At 38.0% G+C, this 21,862-nt stretch overlaps 2 protein-coding genes across 2 annotated transcripts in view; one reads left to right on the forward strand and one right to left on the reverse strand.

Moving 5' to 3' along the window:
• The window catches only part of SUGCT (succinyl-CoA:glutarate-CoA transferase), a 697,612-nt gene that overhangs the window by 506,252 nt on the left and 169,498 nt on the right, over nucleotides 1-21,862 (reverse strand). The window lies entirely within an intron of this gene.
• LOC133096109 (transmembrane protein 258-like) lies at nucleotides 15,481-15,720 on the forward strand. The gene has a single exon (XM_061197568.1). The coding sequence runs from the start codon at nucleotides 15,481-15,483 to the stop codon at nucleotides 15,718-15,720; it is 240 nt and encodes a 79-aa protein (XP_061053551.1).

A 21,862-nucleotide genomic window follows, 5' to 3' on the forward strand; every position in this document is an offset into this window, starting at 1 on the left:
TTTTTCAGTAGTTCTCTTTGTAGTTATATAATCACATATGTTTCAGCACTTAAATATTTTCCAAAGATGAGGGACAAAGCTAGGTGGTCACAACTTCAAAGAGTTAACATAGTTTTCAAAGAGCCTAGCTTGTCATTTCATCAAAGTTTATATGTTCAAAGAATATGGTCTCTGATAGACTTTTTTTTTGGCCATGCTGAGTGGCATGCGGGATCTTAGTTCCCCAACCAGGGATTGAACCCGTGTCCCCTGCACTGGAAGTGTGGGGTCTTAACCACTGAACCACCAGGGAAGTCCCTCTGATAGACTTATTTCTAAATGGGAAATCTCTTTTGTTTTATTTCAGCTCTTTCTTATTTTTATCTGTACTTTTTTTCTCTATTCAAAAGAAATTTATCTATAAAACAATTCACCCCATGTGTTTTCTTGGATCATTAGTTAGGTAAAAATACCAATTTAGAGATTCTTTTTATGACGTAGAAAGTAAGCCCCCTAATATGAGCAGGAAAAACAAGAATGTTTCTTTGTAAACAGCTACAACTTAATATTTGATTTTTTAAATCAACAAACAGAAATTTAAAAGATTTAAGAATTAACTAAATAAAATATCAATGACATCATCTTTTTTTTAACATCTTTATTGGAGTATAATTGCTTTACGATGGTGTGTCAGTTTCTGCTTTGTAACAAAGTGAATCAGTTATACATATACATATGTCCCCATATCTCTTCCCTCTTGCGTCTCCCTCCCTCCCACCCTCCCTATCCCACCCCTCTAGGTGAAATGACATCATCTTTTAACACTGCAAATCTTCAATGTGAATAAGGCAAGTCTAAAACTTATCTTAATGATAAAACTAATCCAAGCAGTAGGAAATAAAATCTGAAATGCTTTCCTTGATATAAACATTTGAAACTTATTGGTTTATTTTTCTTTATCCCATGAATACTTTTGAATTAACACAAATACATTTGATTTAACAAGCTGTAACATTTTATACCTCTCTAAGTCCACACAAACCATTATAGTTAGTACTATAATTATGAGTTAAAGGTATGACCTTAGACACAAAGCCAAAGCTTTCTATCTTCTTTCATGTGCTCCTTTCTGTACACTTGGGGGGTATTCCTTTCCATAAAAAGGAGAAACTGACTGAAACTAGTGACACATGACCTCTTCCTATCCAATAAAGTGGAGTGCCCAATCCTTGAGAGTGATGTTCCCTCAAGGGATGACACAGTATGAGCTAAGCTCACTTCCACCTTAAAATAGGTTTTCATCTTTTTAATCACATGTATAAACACGTGAAGGATAAACCTACAAGCAATAAAATTCTATTCCTGACAACATAATTCTGAAAGTCACTAGATCATGCAAGATTCTGAAAAACATATTCATTCTATCAGAAAAGCCACATGCTCTTAAAACAGGTTATACAGAGACATAGGAAAATAAATATACTAAAGAGCAGTGCTTATTTTTTCAAATAATTTAGGTGTTTTTTGAAAAATAAAAACAGCACTATTAAATAAAAATTATTACTGTATGTCTTAATTATCACACTCAAGACATTTTTAGAGTTATACAGACACACACACACACACACACACCCCGATGGTAGGAACTACAATTACACCAGTTCTGCATAGTCAGCAGCACTTGGCATGATGGGTTAGATGAATAAGTTGTTAATTGACTCCTTCTAAAATAACTGGCCAGGGCTTCCCTGGTGGCGCAGTGATTAAGAATCCGCCTGCCAATGCAGGGGACACGGGTTTGAGCCCTGGTCCAGGAAGACCCCACATGCCGTGGAGCAACTAAGCCCATGCACCACAACTACTGAGCCTGCGCTCTAGAGTCCGCGAGCCACAACTACTGAGCGCACGGGCCACCACTACTGAAGCCCGCATACCTGAAGCCCGTGCTCCGCAGCAGGAGAGGCCACTGCAATGAGAGGCCCACGCACCGCAACTAAGAGTAGCCCCCGCTCGCCACAACTAGAGAGAGCCCGCGTGCGGCAACGAAGACCCAAAACGCAGCCAAAACTTTTAAAAAATAAAATAAAATACTATAACTGTCCAATGAAAAAAATATAAAATACATATAAGCACAAATGATTGACATGAGAAAAGACCACTCATTGTTTGGTTATTTAAACAAAACTGACACTTTTCCAGATGTTATGTAGTTATTTGGTTTGATGGGATTTTTGTGTGTCCATTTGTTTGTGATTTTGAATGATTAGGATTTTTAGTACAGTGGGAGAGATGGGGGGGATGATATGATATGGACTTGCCAATATATTCCTTATTAATGTTTCTTTGTTTCGGTTGTTTTGGCTGCATCGGGTCTTAGTTGCGGCACGCGGGATCTTCGTTGAGGTGTGCGGGATCTTTCGCTGTGGCATGCGGCTTGCCTCTAGTTGCGGCATGTTTTCTCTCTCTAGCTGTGGCGCGCGGCTCCAGGGTGCGTGAGAATGTATTAAGTTTTATTACATCCATAGTAGTCAGGATAGGTCTAGGGTGTCTCCTAAGACATAGAAACAATCTCATCACACTGATCTGGAAATTACTGAATTCTGTATTTTTTTCTGAACAACCAGTCAACAAATATAGGGTTTTTTTCTTTTTTTACAAAAGCAAAAATGGCAATGCTTTATAGCCGGTTTTCAAAAGAACTGGACTTTTAAAAAACAAAATTGTAAAGGTTTCATAATCACATTTTAATATTTTACCCGTGTGAACAAAAGATCAAAGTATTATAAGACTTGGGCAAAAAAGCCTAAGTAATACAACTCTCTTAAAATATCCCTGCAAAAGTGAGCTAAAAATACAATTTACATATTATCAAAAGTTTCTTATTAATATTATTATTACTACTACTATTACTACCACAACTACTACTACTACTATTACAGCCCGCCACATTCAGGAGCACACAGACCTGCAGCATAATACTATCATAAAAATCAAACTGACTCTTGAAGAAGCAAAGGATTCAATGAACCTAAAGAGGTAAAAGAAAATGGATTCTATCTCTCACTCTTCTCAACACATTCTACTGTACTCCACCTACTGAGAATAGATATTAATACATCTTTCATGCAGATAGCATTGTTTCAGTAGCACAAACTAGGTGTGATCACAGTAAGCAACGGGCCTTACTAACTAATTACAAGCCAGAAAAGAAAGGCTACACACTCATTTTTCTAAAAACAACATTCTCATTTAATAGACATTTACTAAAGTAAATAATTCTATATGATTTCAGGGGAAGACAGTAAAAAGAAAGAAGCGAGTCATAAAACCTCTACCCCAAAAACCTAATAAAATAAATACAAAAAAAGGAAAAGAATCAAAAAAGAAAGGGGGAGAGAATGGAGTTGTAGAAACAAACTTTTTGTATAATAATGAAACTAAGTTACTATTAACACGAACTAGATTTTTATAAGCTAAAATATTCATTGTAGTCCCCAGGATAACCACTAAGAAAATAACTCGAAAGAATATAACTTTTTAAGGAAGGAATTAAAATGGTACACTAGAAAATATCTATTTAACAAAAGCCATATGTTTAGAAAACGCTTGTTCAACTAAGTCATTCAAATTCAGACTTTTTAAAAAAACACCGGACTTGTCACACCAGACTCATCTGCAGGCTGATTCAGTCCATGAACCACTCTTTCAGTTTGTGACATCCCTGGTTCTGCAGATCCAGATTTTGCCTTTCCTTTAAGGCTTTCAAGTACTACTTCTCCCATTAAAATTGTGATGATCTCCTCAATTTGCATTAATACTTTGCCTCTGTCTCCACTTGATGGAAAGAAAAAGTAAAGAGTATGGAGCCAGAAGATTGGGGATAAATCTATCTGCTCATCTATGATTTAAGGTAATTAATCTCTCTGAACCTCAATTTTCTCAACTGTAAAATGAAGATAACAACACCTACCTCACAAGGTCATTTTGAAGGTTGGATCAGAAAATACATGTAGAAAGCACCATACAAATATTAATTCAGACTATAATTGCTGATTTTCCTCATCTTCATCCCAGAAAGTGGCTTTCACTCATGGGCGAGATTAATATTCCTCTTTTCTCAGTCCTATATGAGCACTTGCCCAGCAAAGTGCCTGACACACTATTAATATTTTGCCTTATGGGTTGATATGCATCTCTAAGTATGGTGCCTTGTAACTCGGTTGCTTCACTAAGAATTTCAAGTCTTACTTCACAGCAAAAAAAATAAGAAATGAAAAAATATTAACCAGAACATCTTTGTATTTGACCAGATGACAGATGGGGTCCTAGTTATATATGCCAATGACAGCAGACATAAAAAGAAAAAATTAATATAGCTATTTTGTACCTACCTTTATGAACTCTTTATGATAATTCAACTTGCAAATACTTTTCATCTATGGAATATGCGAAACATCCTCACAGATTTCTATTATTCCTGTCATTGACTCATTTCTATTAAAACTGAGTTATCTTGTCAAAACTCCTGAAAATACTTTCCAAAATTAATTTGCCACAAACAGAATGAGTCAATCAGAGATAAATCACCTGTTTATCTCTGCTGTTACTTACAAAAATAAACTTGCACTCAACTTCCAATATCGAGGACAAGCAGAAATACACATACATAGACAGAATGAAGCCCTCAGTATCTTCCTCGTTTGAATTGAAGGACTTCCTTGTATTATATTCCTTCTTTAGGAGTACATACTCTCCCACTGAAAATTCTCACATGTCAAAATGAGTGTCCTCAAATTATGAGGGTATTATTGACTTAAAAGTAATTTTTAAATATCATAATGCTCTTCAGGGATAAAAATCTATAAAGCTTTAGGGTTACTTTTCACTGATCTAAAATTGATATAAATCATTCTATTACAGCAAAGTGGAAAACCTGTATTTCTAGAATCTTCAACTTCTCCATACAAAGTATAAGAAGGAAAAAAAAAATGTAGCTTCCTAATTTAATTTTAAATCCCATCATCTAGGAATTTATACTATCACAGTTTTACTCCTTTGGACTTCACTGGTAGTAATTTTCACCTATGAATCCTCTGAAATGGTTTAGTAATAATTATTGCTATGACATACAATGAAACCACAGGATATGTTTTTTATACACAGTATAAATCTTGATTCTTAGAGTTGGCTCTTGCAAACTAATAACCCTCTGTATATACATATGTATGCTATGACTTCTTTTATGAAAAATCAATATGAAGGTAAGACTATGAATTCTTAGGCACAGTGTATCCAGGTTACTTGCATTAAACTTTGCAGTTATTTGATCAAGAGTGTACCTGCTCCTCACAGTCACATCTGTTCCTGTGATTCAGACATATACTAACTTTTCCTGTAAATAAGAGTTTTTCATGGGATAATCCGTTCTCTTAGCATTCTCTGTGATCTTTAGGTTTCTCTTTAAAGGTTTATATAGATGTATGGTTTATTTTTCTGAATTAATTTTACAGATTTTTCCATTGACTTAAAAAATTAATTCTATTAAGAATTAAGATAACATTTGAATGATGTTTTCCAGCTGAGAAATATACATGTACCAGGAAAATGAGAAGAAGCAAAACTCTGAAGGATATCCCTATTCAAATGGTAAATAATGTATAAAGAGCTCAAAGGAAAAAAGTGCTTAAGACCAGTCACGGCACAATTTAAAAAATCAGATTAATGCATTTAGTGTGAAAATAAGAGAAAAATACAAAAAGAGTGAATCATTCAGTATATTTCAACAGCCAGTTTTACTCATCAATTGCAAAGTGCTTTGTGAACATTAATTAATCAAAGATGTAGGGTCTAAGATGTGCAGTACATTTTGTAATGGCCTCAATCGGTCTCCAAAATTCCGGATAACTAATAAGAAAGAGAGACACCTGACAGATGATGTTACAAAGACTGTCTCTGTGTGATTCTGTCAGCTCTTCAACTCTTATTTCATTACTGGACTTGTAAGACAACAGGAAGAGCCTCAGAAAAATAAAACCCCAAAACAAAACTTTAAATAAAAACCTCAAGCCAGTAAGACCACATCAAAAACATACACACAACCTTAGGTCTCATTTGAAGGATGTGTTGCGTAATCTTGATATTAAAAAAACAAAGCACATTGTACTCCTTAAGTTATACTATTTTTAACACACATATATACACACCCCCAAGCAAATAATTGTTTCCTGTTTACTTAAAACAATTATGAAGAATTTCCTGTGAACATGATTTTTAAATTAGAGAGAAGAAAATCAGAAGATTCTCTTCCTCCTATACCTCAGGAAATGAAATGGACTTTTTAAAATAATCTTTTCAAATATCAGCACAATGTTGAGTGTTATCTCTGAGCAGTGACAATTAAAATACTAAGGAAACAATATCAACAGTCTTTAATGACTGAAAACATCTTCTAAAAATATTAAATTTAACGAATCTCTGGTGCATAGCTGAGATTTCTTTGTAATATTTTCAAACAATGTGCAATATTTTGGCAAGTTCCCAAACCTGCTCATTTAGCAGGAGTAAACAAAATATAATTAATTCATTTTCTCTATTTTTTTAATAACTTTTAGGAAGTTGAAGTGCACAGGAAATCATGCTTTGCCTTCATCTGACTCCACAGCTGCATTCCTTAAAGTTCATTACTGATTTTCTTTTGTGCAGTAAACTTTCCAACTCTACACTCACCTGGCATCACCATTTACTATGTGCTCACCAGCTGTAGAAGAAATCCAAATAACAAATCAAACAAAGCACTGAATGCAAAGCATAAAAAGAGTTCCTGTCTCATCCTGTACTGTATTCAACTTCTGCAGTCACTGAAAGTAACCAGTCAACATTTACTGAGCAGTTATGATTTGCAGCAATAAACCTTGTTCAAGTAACAAAAAGAGAGAGACAGAGAGAATGCAAACTGGATAAGTCACAGCTGAGAACTGGTCAAATGGTCAAATGGAATCTTCTTTTCTGGTATTTTTTTCTAAATGTTCATAATAGTGAAAAGAATTAGCATAAAAGAAATGTCCATGGTCTTTTGAGTCGGGACTATCTAGCTCTGTGCCATTTGTTACATGTCTCTGAGCAAGTCATGTAACTTCTCTGAGCATCAGTTTCTCCCCCGTAAAATAATAATAATAATAATAATAAATCTTGCACAATGTTAATGAGAGTTCATTAAGTGTTTAACACACAATAGGTGCTCGATAAATTAACACTAAGCTTGTTATTGTTAGTTTAAAGCATATAGTGCTCACATTTTTGCATGAATGCAAATTATAGCTGAGGTGCTTCATAAAAATATATTTTCTTATTAAAAAGTAATATACTTAAATTGTAGAAATACTTGAAAAATACCAAGAAGCAAAAAGAATAAAAATGAAAATTATCCCAAATCTTAAAACCGAGATTACCACAGTTAACATTTAGGTGTATCTCCACTTTGTGTCTCTTGCTCTCTCTCTCTCCATCTCTATCACACTGTTTTCTTCTCCTTCTCCCTTTCCTCCCCGCTTCTCTCTTCTCCTTTTTCTTTCTTCCTTCATTTCTCTTTTCCTTCCTTCCTTCCCTCCCTTCCTCCCTCCCTCCCTCTTTCGCTCTCTCTCCATCTCTATCACACTGTTTTCTTCTCCTTCTCCCCCTCCTCCTCCTCCTTCTCCCTTTCCTCCCCGCTTCTCTCTTCTCCTTTTTCTTTCTTCCTTCATTTCTCTTTTCCTTCCTTCCTTCCTTCCCTCCCTTCCTCCCTCCCTCCTTCTTTCTTTCTCAGTTTTCCCTTCACACCCACCCTAAGCATAGTGAGAAGAACCCCTGCAGGTGAAGATCCCTTGTTATACCTCTTCCTGTAGCCCCTGCTACAAATAAAGCAATCACTTTCGTATAGTGGGACTCAGCAATGATCTCTCCTGGGGGAAAATCACTCTTGACCCTCCAGGTTGGGCAGAGTGCGGAGAATATATGTATAGGGAGGACCACCTATTGCTCAGATTCCCACAAATCTCCCCTGAAGACTCATTCCCCCCTCAGGGATTTCTCACAAGTTAATCATCACCACCACGCCATACATATTCCAGCGACATCACTCTGTACATGGTTCTGGTTCTGCAACCTGCTTTTTTTTTTTCCATGTCGACATGCTTTTTAAAGTTAGCACTGAAATGCAAGAAGAATACATATGAATTTACCTAGAATAAGAAGAAAGTAAGATAGGCAAAGAAAATAGCATGGCCCAAAACAGAGAGGGCTGAGGGAAGATGGCATTTTCAGGAAATTAAATGTGTCATATATGGCTACTCAGCTACAGACAGGGGATCAGGGGAGAAGAGAGCCTGGAAGGGAGGCAGGTACAGACAGGAAGAGAACTCAGCTGCCATGCTAAGGCTTCTAGACCTCAGAGCCTATTGGTCAGGGGCATGAATTTTGGTGTCAAATTGTGCTGAGTTCTAGTTCCAGGTACACCACTCACTGGACCCTGGTGAAATTACTTAACTTCCCTAAGTTTTGGTTTCCATATTTGTAAAACAAGGATAATAGCTGCATGTGTGTAAGAATTAATTGAGTCAATATACAGTCAATTCTTGTTATTTGCAGTGGTTATATTCTATAAAGTTGCAGTGAGCACAGAATTCGCAAAAAACTGTTCTCCTGGGTGAAATACAGGGTTAGGTTCCTAAGAGCTTCTGGTCACAACACTTTTATCACTGCATTGATACATAGCCTTATTTTATGTGTATTTCTGTTTAAAGACACCTTATTTAATATGTATTGTTGATTCATTAATATTGAACTCACTATATAACTCATGCAAGAATGAAGCTTATCTAACACACGTATTTTCCCCATAAGGCACATTACAGTCTCCTTGTACTTAGGAACACAGGAATGCTAGACAGCACTTCAACACTACACTTGGGGTCCTTGTTTTTTGTTTGGTTTTTTTAAACATCTTTATTGGAGTATAATTGCTTTACAATGGTGTGTTAGTTTCTGCTGTATAACAAAGTAAATCAGCTATACATATATATATATATATATATCTCGCCATATCTCCTCCCTCGTGGGTCTCCCTCCCACCCTCCCTATCCCACCCCTCTAGGTGGTCACAAAGCACAAAGCTGATCTCCCTGTGCTATGCGGCTGCTTCCCACTAGCTATCTATTTGACATTTGGTAGTATATGTAAGTCCATGCCACTCTCTCGGGGTCCTTGCTTTTAAACAGCAAAGTCACATGAAACAGCACAAACACGTGAAAACCACGGTACTAAGTAGACCATTGGAAGGACACTATGTTACAGTATGAGAGCTGAAACAAGAAGGCAGAGCATCACTCGGTTTGGCCTCAGCTGGGCACATGCATGACAGGCAACGCTTCTCTGTGCAGTATTGCGAGTGACCATGAAAGCACGTGAGTACTGATTTAGGGATTACAAACATATTTTGGCAAGTAGGCAAATTCACAATACAGAGTCCGTGAATAATGAGGATCGGCTGTATATAGAAACACTAAGAAATATTCAATAAATATTTATCTTATTTGTCAGAGGGAAACACTGAAGCCTTCTGAGCGGGATGGAGACACTCAGATTTTTAGTACAGAAGGAACACTCTGAGGAGGCACTGCAGCAAGAAGAGCACGGAGGCAGAGAACGGCTAAGGGCAGGAGAGGAGAGAGAGATTTCAGAGAGATTTAGGCGGCAGAATTGATACCATGTAAGGATAGGGAAAGTGGAACAAGAGAATTCAAGACTGACCACAACATTTCTTATGGGGGCAACTCAGTAACCAAAGTAAAAAAATTCAGAGAAAGTACCAAAAGGAAACTGGTTCTTCTTTGAAACTGATCCCTCCCTGATTTTTGCAAAAACTATTCTTATTTTCTTCCTTCCTTTCTACCTACCTCTTCTAGGTGTCCTTTACTAATTAAGCTGAGGGGAAAAGGGAGGCAGGTGTGACAGGACAGCTTCCTACCATTCAGCTCTGGAGTGCCAGTGAGAATCAACACCGGAAGTAGATCAGAAGCTCCATTCCCACTCATGGGCAGAGTCAGATATTTGCAGACTGCCCTAAATCCAGGATCCAAGGTGCCCAGGGTGTCTCACCTTCCCCTGCTCCCAATTTAGCTGCAACGTCCTGTGTTTCACAAACAACGTCATGTGTTGCATGAACCATGTGTCCCTGAACTCAATTTCTGTCACCTGTCTAGTATCATCTCTAGTTCCCTACTAGCACTACAGCCTGGCCATGGACCTCACTTAAACCAGCCATCGCTCTGCTATGCTGCTAGATGTCTCCAGTTTCTTTCCCCTTTTCCACAACTACCTCCCAACATAGATACACACACGATTCATAGGAGCCTAGGATCTACTGCAGCTGATCCTTGGCATCATAATCCTCAGGGCCACTTGATTCCCTGTGACCTCCATTCAAGGCTCCTCCTCCACTATAAGTGGATAGATATTAAACCCATGTGGATTAACTTTTCTATGTCTCTTAAATAATATGATTGAGAGAGATGTCTGCCCCATTCCCCTTCCTAGAGACCAGAACTGCTACAGAATCGTTTCTTGGCATGGCCCTATCTCATCTCAACTTCCTTCCTTCTCTCAATAGCCGAGTGTAACATTCCATGAGTGGCCAATGTACATAAAATTGTTAGACAGTTACAGCCTAAGCTGCTGCAATATGGACAAGGGAAGTCAGGATTACAATAGAATATTTGATAGTGTAAAAAGGGAAGAAATTATACAGAAATTGTTACAGGCATAAGTGGGAATTAGTTTCTTCAGGAAGAACTCAACTTAGAAGCTGTTTTCTTTCCACAAAAGCCAAAGAAATATATTATAATACTCTACCGTCTCCCCATCCTCCACCCCATCTCCAAAACAAAGAGGGAAGATAGTCACAACAAGCATTTTGCCAAGTTTCCTGGGGGTACTGGTTCCCAAATACCACTCTGCAGTGCAGTGCTAGTTTCACTGAATATGAACTACCTGGAGAACTTATTAAAAATACAGACACCCAGGCTCCAACCAAAAGTTCTAATTCTGTAAGCCTAAAACCCAGGAATTCGCATTTTGCAAAGGTCTCCAGATGATTTTGAAAACGAGCCAAGTTGGGAAAATAGACTTCCTTCAATTCTGTGGTTGCCTAGTTCTGAATAGTGGTAAATTAGAATTGATACTAGCTTCAGCTATAGATATGTGGCTGGTGAAGAGGAAGTCTGAACTTGAGGCAACTGCAGACAAAAGATGGTAACTCTGTGCAGTCATCATATCGACCTCAGTATAAGATAAACATTCCAGTCAGGATAAAACAAGAAAGAATATGGAGCTCAGAATACAACCAATCAAGGACAATGGATCCATTCATTTTTTTTTTTTCAAGAAAATATGTACTGAGAGCCCACTGTGTACCAGACTCTGTGCTATATCTGGGGGTACAAGAACAAGCAAAACAGATCCAGCCCTTGCTCTTATTAAATTTATAATCTATTGAGACAGATCATGAACATCAAACAAATAATCACAAAAATAAACACATACCATATAGACTAAAGTTTTACAATGGGATATTGGACTCAGCAGGGAAGAGCAAGAAGCATGGAAGTGTGGTCAGGGAAGACTTCCTGAGAAGTTGACATTAGAGATAAAATCTGAAGGGTAAGTAGGAGTTTACCAGGTGAAGAGAGGCAGCAGAGAGTATTCCAGGGAGATGGAAAAAATGGCACAAACAAAGGCTTAGGGGCTGAAAGGGGAGTGACTCATCTGAGGAAGCGAAAGAGGCAATTTACCTGGAGTACAGTAAAGAAGGAAGAGAACGGTGGGAGATGACGAGGGGCTAGGAAGGAAAGACAGGTCATGCAAGACAGGAAAGTCAAGTTAAGGATTAGCTCTTTAATCCTTGTGATGCAAGAATGGAAGCAGGGAGACAAGAAAGAGAGATGATGGACGAGAGTGCGGGCAGCAGTGATGGAGGTAAGTGGACATAAGAGGAGAAATTTAAGAGGTATTAAGGAGAAATATCTTTGCCTCACTTAAAAATTTACATTAATAATTTCCATTACGTTTATTTTTACTCTTACCTACTATTAATGGCAAATGATGCTGGTTCTATCACCTGAAAGTAAAGTAACATTTTTTTAATAAGAGTGGGGGGTTTTTTTGGTGCTATTTAGTGAGTGGGTTTTTTGTTTGTTTGTTTGTTTTTTGGTGTTGTTTAGTGAGTTAGTAAATATCTCAGTGCCAGAGTTTTTTTAATAGATGAGGGGTTTCTTTGCATTTTTGCTTTTTATTTTTTAAAACTGGAACTGTTTTCATATACTATTAGGCTAAGTTATATTTTACAAATAAAATGACTAAGAGCAAATTCTAATCCCATCACATAGGTCAAAATTACATTTGTTTTCTGGAATTAGATAGTAGTGATAGTTGTACAACCTTATGAATATACTAAAAACCATTGAATTGTACATTTTAAAATTCATTTTTAAAAAATGAATTTCATGGCATATGAATCACATCTCAATTTTTAAAAACTACATTGTTGCTTCCAGACTTAAGTTTCTACTTTCAACTTTTCTCCTATGTTGGATGTGATCACTGTTAATACTAACAGCTATATATACTATACTATTTTTTTTTGAGAGTTTCTTTTTCTCTTTTAATTAATTAATTTATTTTGGCTGCGTTGGGTCTTTGTTGCTGCGCACGGGCTTTCTCTAGTTGTGATGAGTGGGGGCTACTCTTCGTGGTGGTGTGCGGGCTTCTCATTGCGGTGGCTTCCCTTGTTGTGGAGCACAGACTCTAGGTGTGTGGGCTTCAGTAGTTGTGGCACGCGGGCTCAGTGGTTGTGGCTTGCGGGCTCTAGAGCACAGGCTCAGTAGTTGTGGCGCACGGGCTTAGTTGCTCCACGGCATGTGGGATCTTCCCAGACCAGAGCTCGAATCCGTGTCCCCTGCGTTGGCAGGCTGATTCTTAACCACTGTGCCACCAGGGAAGTCTTATACTATACTATTATACTACAGCTGCTATACTATAATAGAGAAAGATAAATGTATGTATATATGAGCAGATACATACATGAATTCCTTTCCCAATCTCCCTTCTCTGGCATGCAGACTTAGTACCAGAATCTTTCACCATAGCAGTCATTTTCATCCTTATACATCCCAGGAGGAACACTTTAGTTGGTAGTGATGGACACTTTGGAGAACTATGATGATTGTTTGTTTGGTTGGTTGGTTCTTGAACTTCTCAATTATCTGAATCAAGCATGTATGATACAGCTACACCTGATGCTCCTGAAGAGTAGTGTTTCCTTGAACGCCATGGCAGCCCAACTGTCTTAACTTTCCTCTCTGGCCTGATCCTTAAATGTTGTGGTCCTCCATATTCTTTACTGGGATCTCTTCTCACTCTAGGCCAGTGCTTCTCAAACATTGCCCCAGGTCATCCTAGAGCAATTCAGTCAGAATTTCTGGGGATAGTTCTTAGGCATCAGGATTTTTTTTTAAAGTTCTCCAAGTGATTCCAATGTGCAGTCAGGAAAGAAAACCCCTGCTCTTCATCCACCCCCACATACAATAATCTCATCCACTCATTCATCTTAATTGTCATCTTTATTCCAATAACTTACAAATCTGTATCTCTAGTTCCCACCACCTTGGTCATTCAAAATAAAACAACCACTAAACCACAAAATAAAATTTCATTTTTTTAATCGACACAAAATTTTAAAATATGTTGAAGTTTAAATTATTTCTTCCTAGATTTTTCTAATTTTCTCTCTCTTTTTTGAGGGGTGAAGAACCTGTGCTTTGTTCGTATCCCAAAAAACTGATTAGACTCCCTCCTGGGAAATGGAACACGTGCTAGCACGCCTTTCCAAAACTGCAGACATCTGGCGGCGGGAGGGGGGGGGTCTCAATTCAGAGGTCCCATAAGCACTAAAAAAAAATCAATATGCCTGCAAAAGAATTCATCATTTTCCCATGTCCCCAGACAAAACCTGCTCTTCTTCTCACTGAATGACCGGCAGCTAAAGTAAAAAACTTGGGAATCAGGATTTAATCCTCCATCTTTCACATCCTCACCCTCAGTTATTGGCCAAGGAATATAATTCTAACCCTTTAATAGATCATGAATCTGTTTGCTTTCTCTCCATTCCCATGGCCACTGTGTTCTGTTGCCTGGGGTACCGCAACACCCTCTGAACTGGTCTCCTTGCCCGCAATCTTTACTTGTTCCACACTACTACCAAAATTAGATTTCTAAACACAAATGTTTTTTTGTGTACTTAAAACCTTCCAGAGGCTCCTCCCCGCCCTTGGGATGGTGTTTGCATTTCACGACATGGTTTCCAAGGCCCTTAAAAACCTCCCCAGATGCCTTCACCGCTCCTTCTGCCGCCAGCCCCATCCCCTCATCATTCTTTCTCCTTGCTTCAGCAGAGATTTCTTCCTTCGGGGAAATCTCCTCTAGTCTCCCAAAGCCAGGTTAGGTGCCCCTTCCACTCATGGCCACGTCACCACGCAATTACTCTGTTACCGCGTCAGTCGCTAACTTGATTGTCTGCCCCGCTACAAGTGAGCGCCTCAGAAGCAGAGGCAATGTCTTATTCTTCATGGTTGCCCATGCTTGGCATGTTGTAAGTGCTCAGTATTTGCTGAAATAAACAATGAATGAATGAGTGAATAATAGCCCTTGTAGTCCTCGCAAATCTCATGAGTGAAATCTGCATTTACCCTCTGCAAGCAACGTTAGGATACAAGAAAAATAGTTGTTAAAAAGGAGTCTTGCTCACACATGCACAGCAGACCCATGCGCTATCCTGTGGATATTGAAAGGCTGGAGTTCTGCCCCTAGGTGCAGCAGAGACTAACGCAACACTGTAAAGCAATTATACTGCAATAAAGATGTAAAAAAAAAAAGGCTGGAGTTCATTCATCCAATATTTGTAAGCAGTTACTGTTCACTCTGTCCATAATAAGCTTGTATAATGCAGTGTCAACAGTCACCTAGTCATCTTAAATTAAGAAACATTACAGTATGAAATGTGTCATTTAATATAAATAACCGCTACCATTACCATTCTGCAAACACTGTGCTCAGCAGCTGACACGTATTGTCTCATTTAATCTCCACAATCAAGCTCTGAAGCAGATCGTTTTACAACTTCTCAGAGGAAGAAACCAAGGCTTGCGAAGGGTAAGCACCTAGACTACAACAGTACAGTTAGGATGTGTTAGCCAGTATCCCACCCTTATAGCAGAAAAATAAACCGAACGTGAAACTTGTACTTAATATGGCCATGTCATGTCCAGTCTTGCTCTAGTAAGTGACAGAACACAAAGTTAAGGCTGCTGGGGTGAGAAACGCCTCCGAGTTGATAAATCGATGTGTATCCATGGAACATAGCCCCATGCCAAAGAGGATGCTTAAAAGCTTACTGAGGACCCTGTGCCCAGCAAAATGGAGTTTGAGGCCCTGAGCAGATACACCAGCCCAGTGAACCCAGCTGTCTTCCCCCATCTGACCGTGGTGCTGTTGGCCACTGGCCTGTTCTTCACCGCCTGGTTCTTAGTGTATGAGGTCACCTCCACCGCATCCACTCGGGATATCTACAAGGAGCTCCTCATAGCTTTGGTGGCCTCCCTCTTCATGGGCTTTGGAGTCCTCTTCCCACTGCTCTGGGTCGGCATCTACGTATGAGCTCCCAAGGGTCCCAACCAGGCGGCTTCACTGAATCCCTGCTTTTGTAAATTATTTTTTTTTACTATGCTGGAAGTGTCCCACCTGCTGCTCACAATAAAGGCAGATGTGTGACCAAAGAAAAAAAAAAAAAAAGCTTACTGAGTTCTTTGAGTGCAATGTAAATGAGTTTGAAAACGTAGTATAAAATATACCTCTGGTTAACAATCATGTGTCCCACATTTACCGTATCTTAGAGGCAAACCAGATTCCTGAAAGTCCATATTAATTGGGGAGAGGGGTCTTTGGTTAAATAGTCTAGCATATTAAAATAGCTAAAATACACTGAGTCCACCCTCCTGAAAAATGCAATTAGCTACTAGCTTCTTTGTCTTGAAAACCTTGCTTTGTTGAAAATTCTTTCATTTTCTCCGCATAACTTTTTAAAGGAATTTAATTATAAAATCCAACTGTAAAGAAACTTATTGAAATAGCCTGCAGATTGTTTTATTTGCTACACCTCCCTCATACCTTAATTAACCAAAATAATATTAGCTCTCCAGTTATTATAACATAAATTAGTAATCTGGCCAAAATGATTCCCAACTACTAAACACTTCATGCTCCTCGGGGCTAGCCTCTCTCTATTTTAATGGCTCTAAGATTAAACAATTCATCTTAATCTCACTATCTTTAGGATCCCATATATTGTGTAAGATATACAGTAAATCATTCATTCATTTCATTCATCCAATAGACCTTTATAGGCTTACTATATGCCAGAAATTGTCTTTTACTTACTCAAAAAAATACTTATTGAGCATCTATGTGCTGGGGATTTAACAGTAAACAAGATAGCCAGGGTTTCCTAACTTTGTATGCCAAGTCCTAAGGCAGGACCTAGACATCTGTATTTTTCGGTGTCTCTGAGATTTTACTAATTATCATAGATCAGCGATTGTCAGCAAGGGTCAGCAAACAATGGCCTGAAGGCCAAATCCAGCCTGCTGCCCATTTTCATAGGACCACAGAGAAGAATTATCTTTACATATTTACATGGTTTTTAAAAATCAAAAGAAAAATAATATTTCATAATAGATGAAAATTATATGAAATTCAAATTTCAGTGTACATAAGTAAAGTTTTTTAGAACATGATCATCTGATTACATCTATGTCTGCTTTTGCACTACAAAAGTTTAGTTGTTGTCTAAATGTCCATTGACAGATGAATGGATAGAGAATATGTGGTATATATATATAATGGAATACTGCTCAGCCATGAAAAAGAATGAAATAATGCCATTTGCAGCAACATGGATGGACCTAGAGATTGTCATACTAAGTGAAGTCAGTCAGACAAAGACAAATATCATATGATATCACTTATATGTGAAATCTAAAATATGATACAAATGAACTTATTTACAAAACAGAAACAGACTCACAGACATAGAAAACAAATTTATGGTTACCAACGGGGAAAGGGGGTGGGAGAAGGATAAATCAGGAGTTTGGGATTAACAGATACAAACTACTATATACGTAAAACTACTATACATAAAATAAACAACAAGGTCCTACTGTATAGCAGAGGCAACTATATTCAATAACTTGTAATAAACCATAATGAAAAAGAATATATATATATACACATATATATACATATATATATATCTGAATCACTTTGTTGTACACCAGAAACTCACACAACATTGTAAATCAACTATACTTCAATAAAAAAATAAAAAATAAAATTTAAAAAGTTTATTGGTTGTGATAGAGGCCACGTGTGGCCCTTTCACTCTCACTGCTTTCTTTGCACACCTGCTTGTTGTACTATGAATCACAGTGATGCAGTTATAACTCAACAGCATTTCAAATGTCATGTGTATTACCTTACCATAATTTTTTTTTATTACCAGTGCATACCCATCATACCAAAACAAGAGGAGAAGTGTGCCATACTTTCAGCACACACTGGAAGATGGACCATGCTGTTACTGAATTAGATGACAAAGCACTTTATTATTCAATGACACTCTATCTGTACTAAAAGAATACAATATATGCCAGATTAAGCACTCATCACAGTATTCCCAACTCACAGAAAATCCAGTGGGCAGAAAATATTACAAAGTCAAAACAGACTATCTCATCACGGCAGAATTTCTTCACGGAAGTAAAAAATAATAATAATAATAACAATGAGACTGCAACCAAAGTGTTTGTAAGTGGTTCACTTGTTAGCCAAGCAAGGAAGGACATTTACCAATGGTAACTTAATTAAGTCATGTTTGATTGCAGCAGCTGAAGCAATGGGTCCAGAGAAAATAAACTTGTTTAGTCTTGATAAGAACAGACTCTTGGTTGAAAGAGTTGAAGACACTGGGAGCAATATCAATATAGTCAATTTAAAATGAGACAAATTATTCTGAGAGGTTTCCCTTGGCTTTGGTGAGATGACAGATGTCATGGATACTGCTCAGTTGTTCTTTATACCAGGAGTCAATGCCAATTTAGAAGTGACTGAAGAATTAGCCTATATGAAAGGCTGCACAAAACAACTACAAACAAGAATATTCACACGAATTGAAAAAAACAATAATTCAATACAACTTAAGTGGAATCTGCTAAGATGTGTTACAACTTAGGGTGGTAAAAATTATGTGTGGAGCAAAAAAAGACTTGGCTGGACAAATTTACAGAGCTTGTAAAAATGTATGGTTAAAGCCTACGGTTATTCACTGTATTATTCATCAGGAATTCACTGAGGTTATTCACTGAGGAAAATATCTGAATCTCTCATGTGACATTAAACCAATAGTGTTAATAGTAATCTGCATCTGCTCTGTGAGCTTAACCATTGTTAGGTCCTATGAAGTTTTCTCAGAAATAGAAGCTGAATAGCCTGACTCATTCTACCACACAGCAATTCTATGGCTTAACAGTATAAAGTTTTACTGTGATTTTTTTAAGCTCAGGGTCAGGAATGAGTCTTTTCTGAATTAAAAAAACCCAACCCCCAACCACTACCATTGACCACTGAATAGCTTTGGAAATTAGCTTTTCCTGTGGACTTGATAATCTTTTTCAATGAATTCTACCTAAAATTACAAGGCAAAATAGCACATACATGCCACATTTTTATAACAGTAAATTCATTTCAATGACAATTAATGTTAAGTCATTTCAATGAAAACTAATGTTGTTTGAATCAAAAGTAAGGTTGGGCTACTTTACATATTTCCCATGATGGCAAAGGTTAAAACAAATAGTGAGATTTCATTCCCACACAAATTTACAGCAGATATATTTTGTGAGCTCAAACTACAGCAATGTTTTTCAGACTTCGACGCAAGTGCAAAGGAAATTTCCATATTTCAAAATCCGTTTAACTGTGCAATTAAGGAGCTTCCACCTAACTTTCCATTCTAAGTGATTAATCTGCAATATAATGACATGTAAAAGGAAAACATTAGGAGAAAAAAATCTAATAAATTCTATAAATGCCTTCCAGGCAATGAATATGCTCAATTAAAATCAGAAGCTTGTGGACTGATAGCACTATTCGGCAACACCTTACTGTGCGAAAGACATTTTCAAAGATGAAATATGTAAATTCTTATTACAGGTCAGCATTAAGCAATAAACATTTGCAATCAATTCTGATGACAGGGAACAATAACTTTGCACCCCAAATAAGTGAAATGTTATCCCCCCCCAAAAATAATTCCACTCTTCTCATTCGCAAATCTGTATTACCAAAAAAACTGTTCTCAATTAGTATTATTTTTATTTTAATTTTTTTTTATAAATTTATTTATTTAGTTTTGGCTGTGTTGGGTCTTCGTTTCTGTGCAAGGGTTTCTCCAGTTGCGGCGAGCGGGTGCCACTCTTCATCGCGGTGCGCGGGCCTCTCACTGTCGCGGCCTCTCCCGTTGCGGAGCACAGGCTCCAGACGCGCAGGCTCAGTAGTTGTGGCTCACGGGCCTAGCCGCTCCGCGGCATGTGGGATCCTCCCAGACCGGGGCACGAACCCGTGTGCCCTGCATTGGCAGGCGGATTCCCAACCACTGCGCCACCAGGGAAGCCCCTAGTATTATTTTAATCAATCAAAATCTTGTGGAAATTTGTTTTTTCTCGTATCGTGTAAGTACTTACATAGCATCCTCAACTTTGCCTCTTGACCTCCAAAGCCTAAATTTGCCTTTTACCAAAAAAGTTGGCCAACCCTTGCTCAGGAGAGTTAGTGGTAAAGCACCCCACAATCTCCAAGGAGCAGTAACTGTTTATATTTTCCAAAAGTAGAATAGGTTACAAAAGTATAAAAATAAAAAATGGTCACAGATTATAACTGATATAAATTAAAAACTCTAAGTATAACCTTGACTAAAAGAGGAACAAGAGACAATATACCTCCTAAGACTCTTACCAAAAGATTCCAACACAGATTATGACTTTAGGAATGATGAAGAAAGAACCTACTAAGGTTCAATGGGGCTCACAGCCTCCACAAAGACTCCAGGGTCCCACTCATGGTTGAAAATCCAGGGATTCCAAGTAACAAAGAGAAGGTAAGCAGAATCTAGTGGCCTGGGAATTAGGGTCCTCCCCATTTATGTGAGCACCATGCTCATCGCCTGGATTTATTATGCAACTCAAAGGAGAAGGCAGGCACCAAAATAATGACTGAAACACAATTTACCAAGATGGGGTAAAGGTTCAGAGCCAAATCTGAGTTAATGTAAAAAAAAAATTACATTTGTGGACAAGAATCATAACTGCTTCGTGGCATGGCCAACTTCCTAACCACGTGAGGATTGAATGGAATAAATTATGTATTTAACAAAGTGCCTGTCCCCCAAAGTCTTAGCTATTTATTAATATTTATCCAGCCTGCTTCTGGATAAATCTCCTGCTTCTACTCTCCTTTCCCATTTCTGCCTCCTGTGCTCCTTGTCACTCCCCAGAGTTGCCAATCATCTTTTACATTTCTGTGCGTCAGTACATAATGTTCCTTCTCCCTGAAATCACCATTTCTCCCTTATCTCCTGGTTATTTTACTTTACCCTTCAACCTCCATCCTTTCTCAGCCTGCTGTGCCCTGCTCGGTGCTCTGGACACTGACCCAATGGGCTGCAGTCCCAGTTCCCTTGCCGGCTGACTTTTCATTAGGTCTAGCGAATGGGAGGCACCAATGGGAAGAGAAAGAGTTCACGGAATTTCTTCGCAGCCCCCTCATAGCTTAGGCACTGCACCTCTGGAAGTAGCCAGGTGTCTCCACGACTACAGTGTCAACCAGGCAGTGCCTCTTCTGCAGTTTCAGCTCTCACTGGGCTCCAAGAACTCTACTTCCTTCTTGTCCCTTTGGCCCTATGGAGAGATAATAGTCTCCCACTTTTCCTACCTCTTTATCTGTTCTTTGCCCTCTGCCTACACTGTTGTATGTAGTATCTCCATTTGAGCTATCATGGCTGAATTTGTTTTCTGCTGACCCTCTGATTGATAAATCTGCCTAGAGCATTCTTATTCAGCCTTCTGCATTCAGTTTGAATAGATGCACCTCTATGAAACCCTATTTGACAACATTTTCCCCAGGATGAGCTGGGTACTCCCTTGTTGGTTTTCTTCTCACACTTCCTTCATCACATTGTGATTGATTTTACATATCCCCAATAGACAGTCAGCTCCTTAAGAAACAGAATCATATCTTGTTTATGGATAAATCTCTGGCACCTTACATGTAGTATGGAGAAAGAGAGAGAGGAAAAAACTGTAAATATCCTTATTTATTCTTTGACAGGGATCAAGGCAGAAGACAGTTGGAAAATGTCCTAAAATAAGAAATATATCTATCAATAGGGCTACCCAGCCTGGTCTTATTTATTTTTCTCAATGTAGCTCTTTTTCTTTTTTTTTTTCTTTTTTCTTTTTTGAAGATCTAATCAGCTCTATTAGGCAATTCATGAACTGGGCAGCATCTTATTTAGCAACTAGAAGGGTGCTCCCAGTGGTTGTACAAAATGGAAGGTTTTTTTTTTAAATTGAGGTATAGCTGATTTACAATAAGTTTCAGGTGTACAACACGGTGATTCACAATTTTTAAAGATTATACTCCATTTATAGTTATTATAAAATATTGGCTATATTCGCTGTGCTGT

Source organism: Eubalaena glacialis, chromosome 8, assembly GCF_028564815.1.
Source record: "Eubalaena glacialis isolate mEubGla1 chromosome 8, mEubGla1.1.hap2.+ XY, whole genome shotgun sequence".
In the NCBI taxonomy this organism is placed as follows: domain Eukaryota; kingdom Metazoa; phylum Chordata; class Mammalia; order Artiodactyla; family Balaenidae; genus Eubalaena; species Eubalaena glacialis.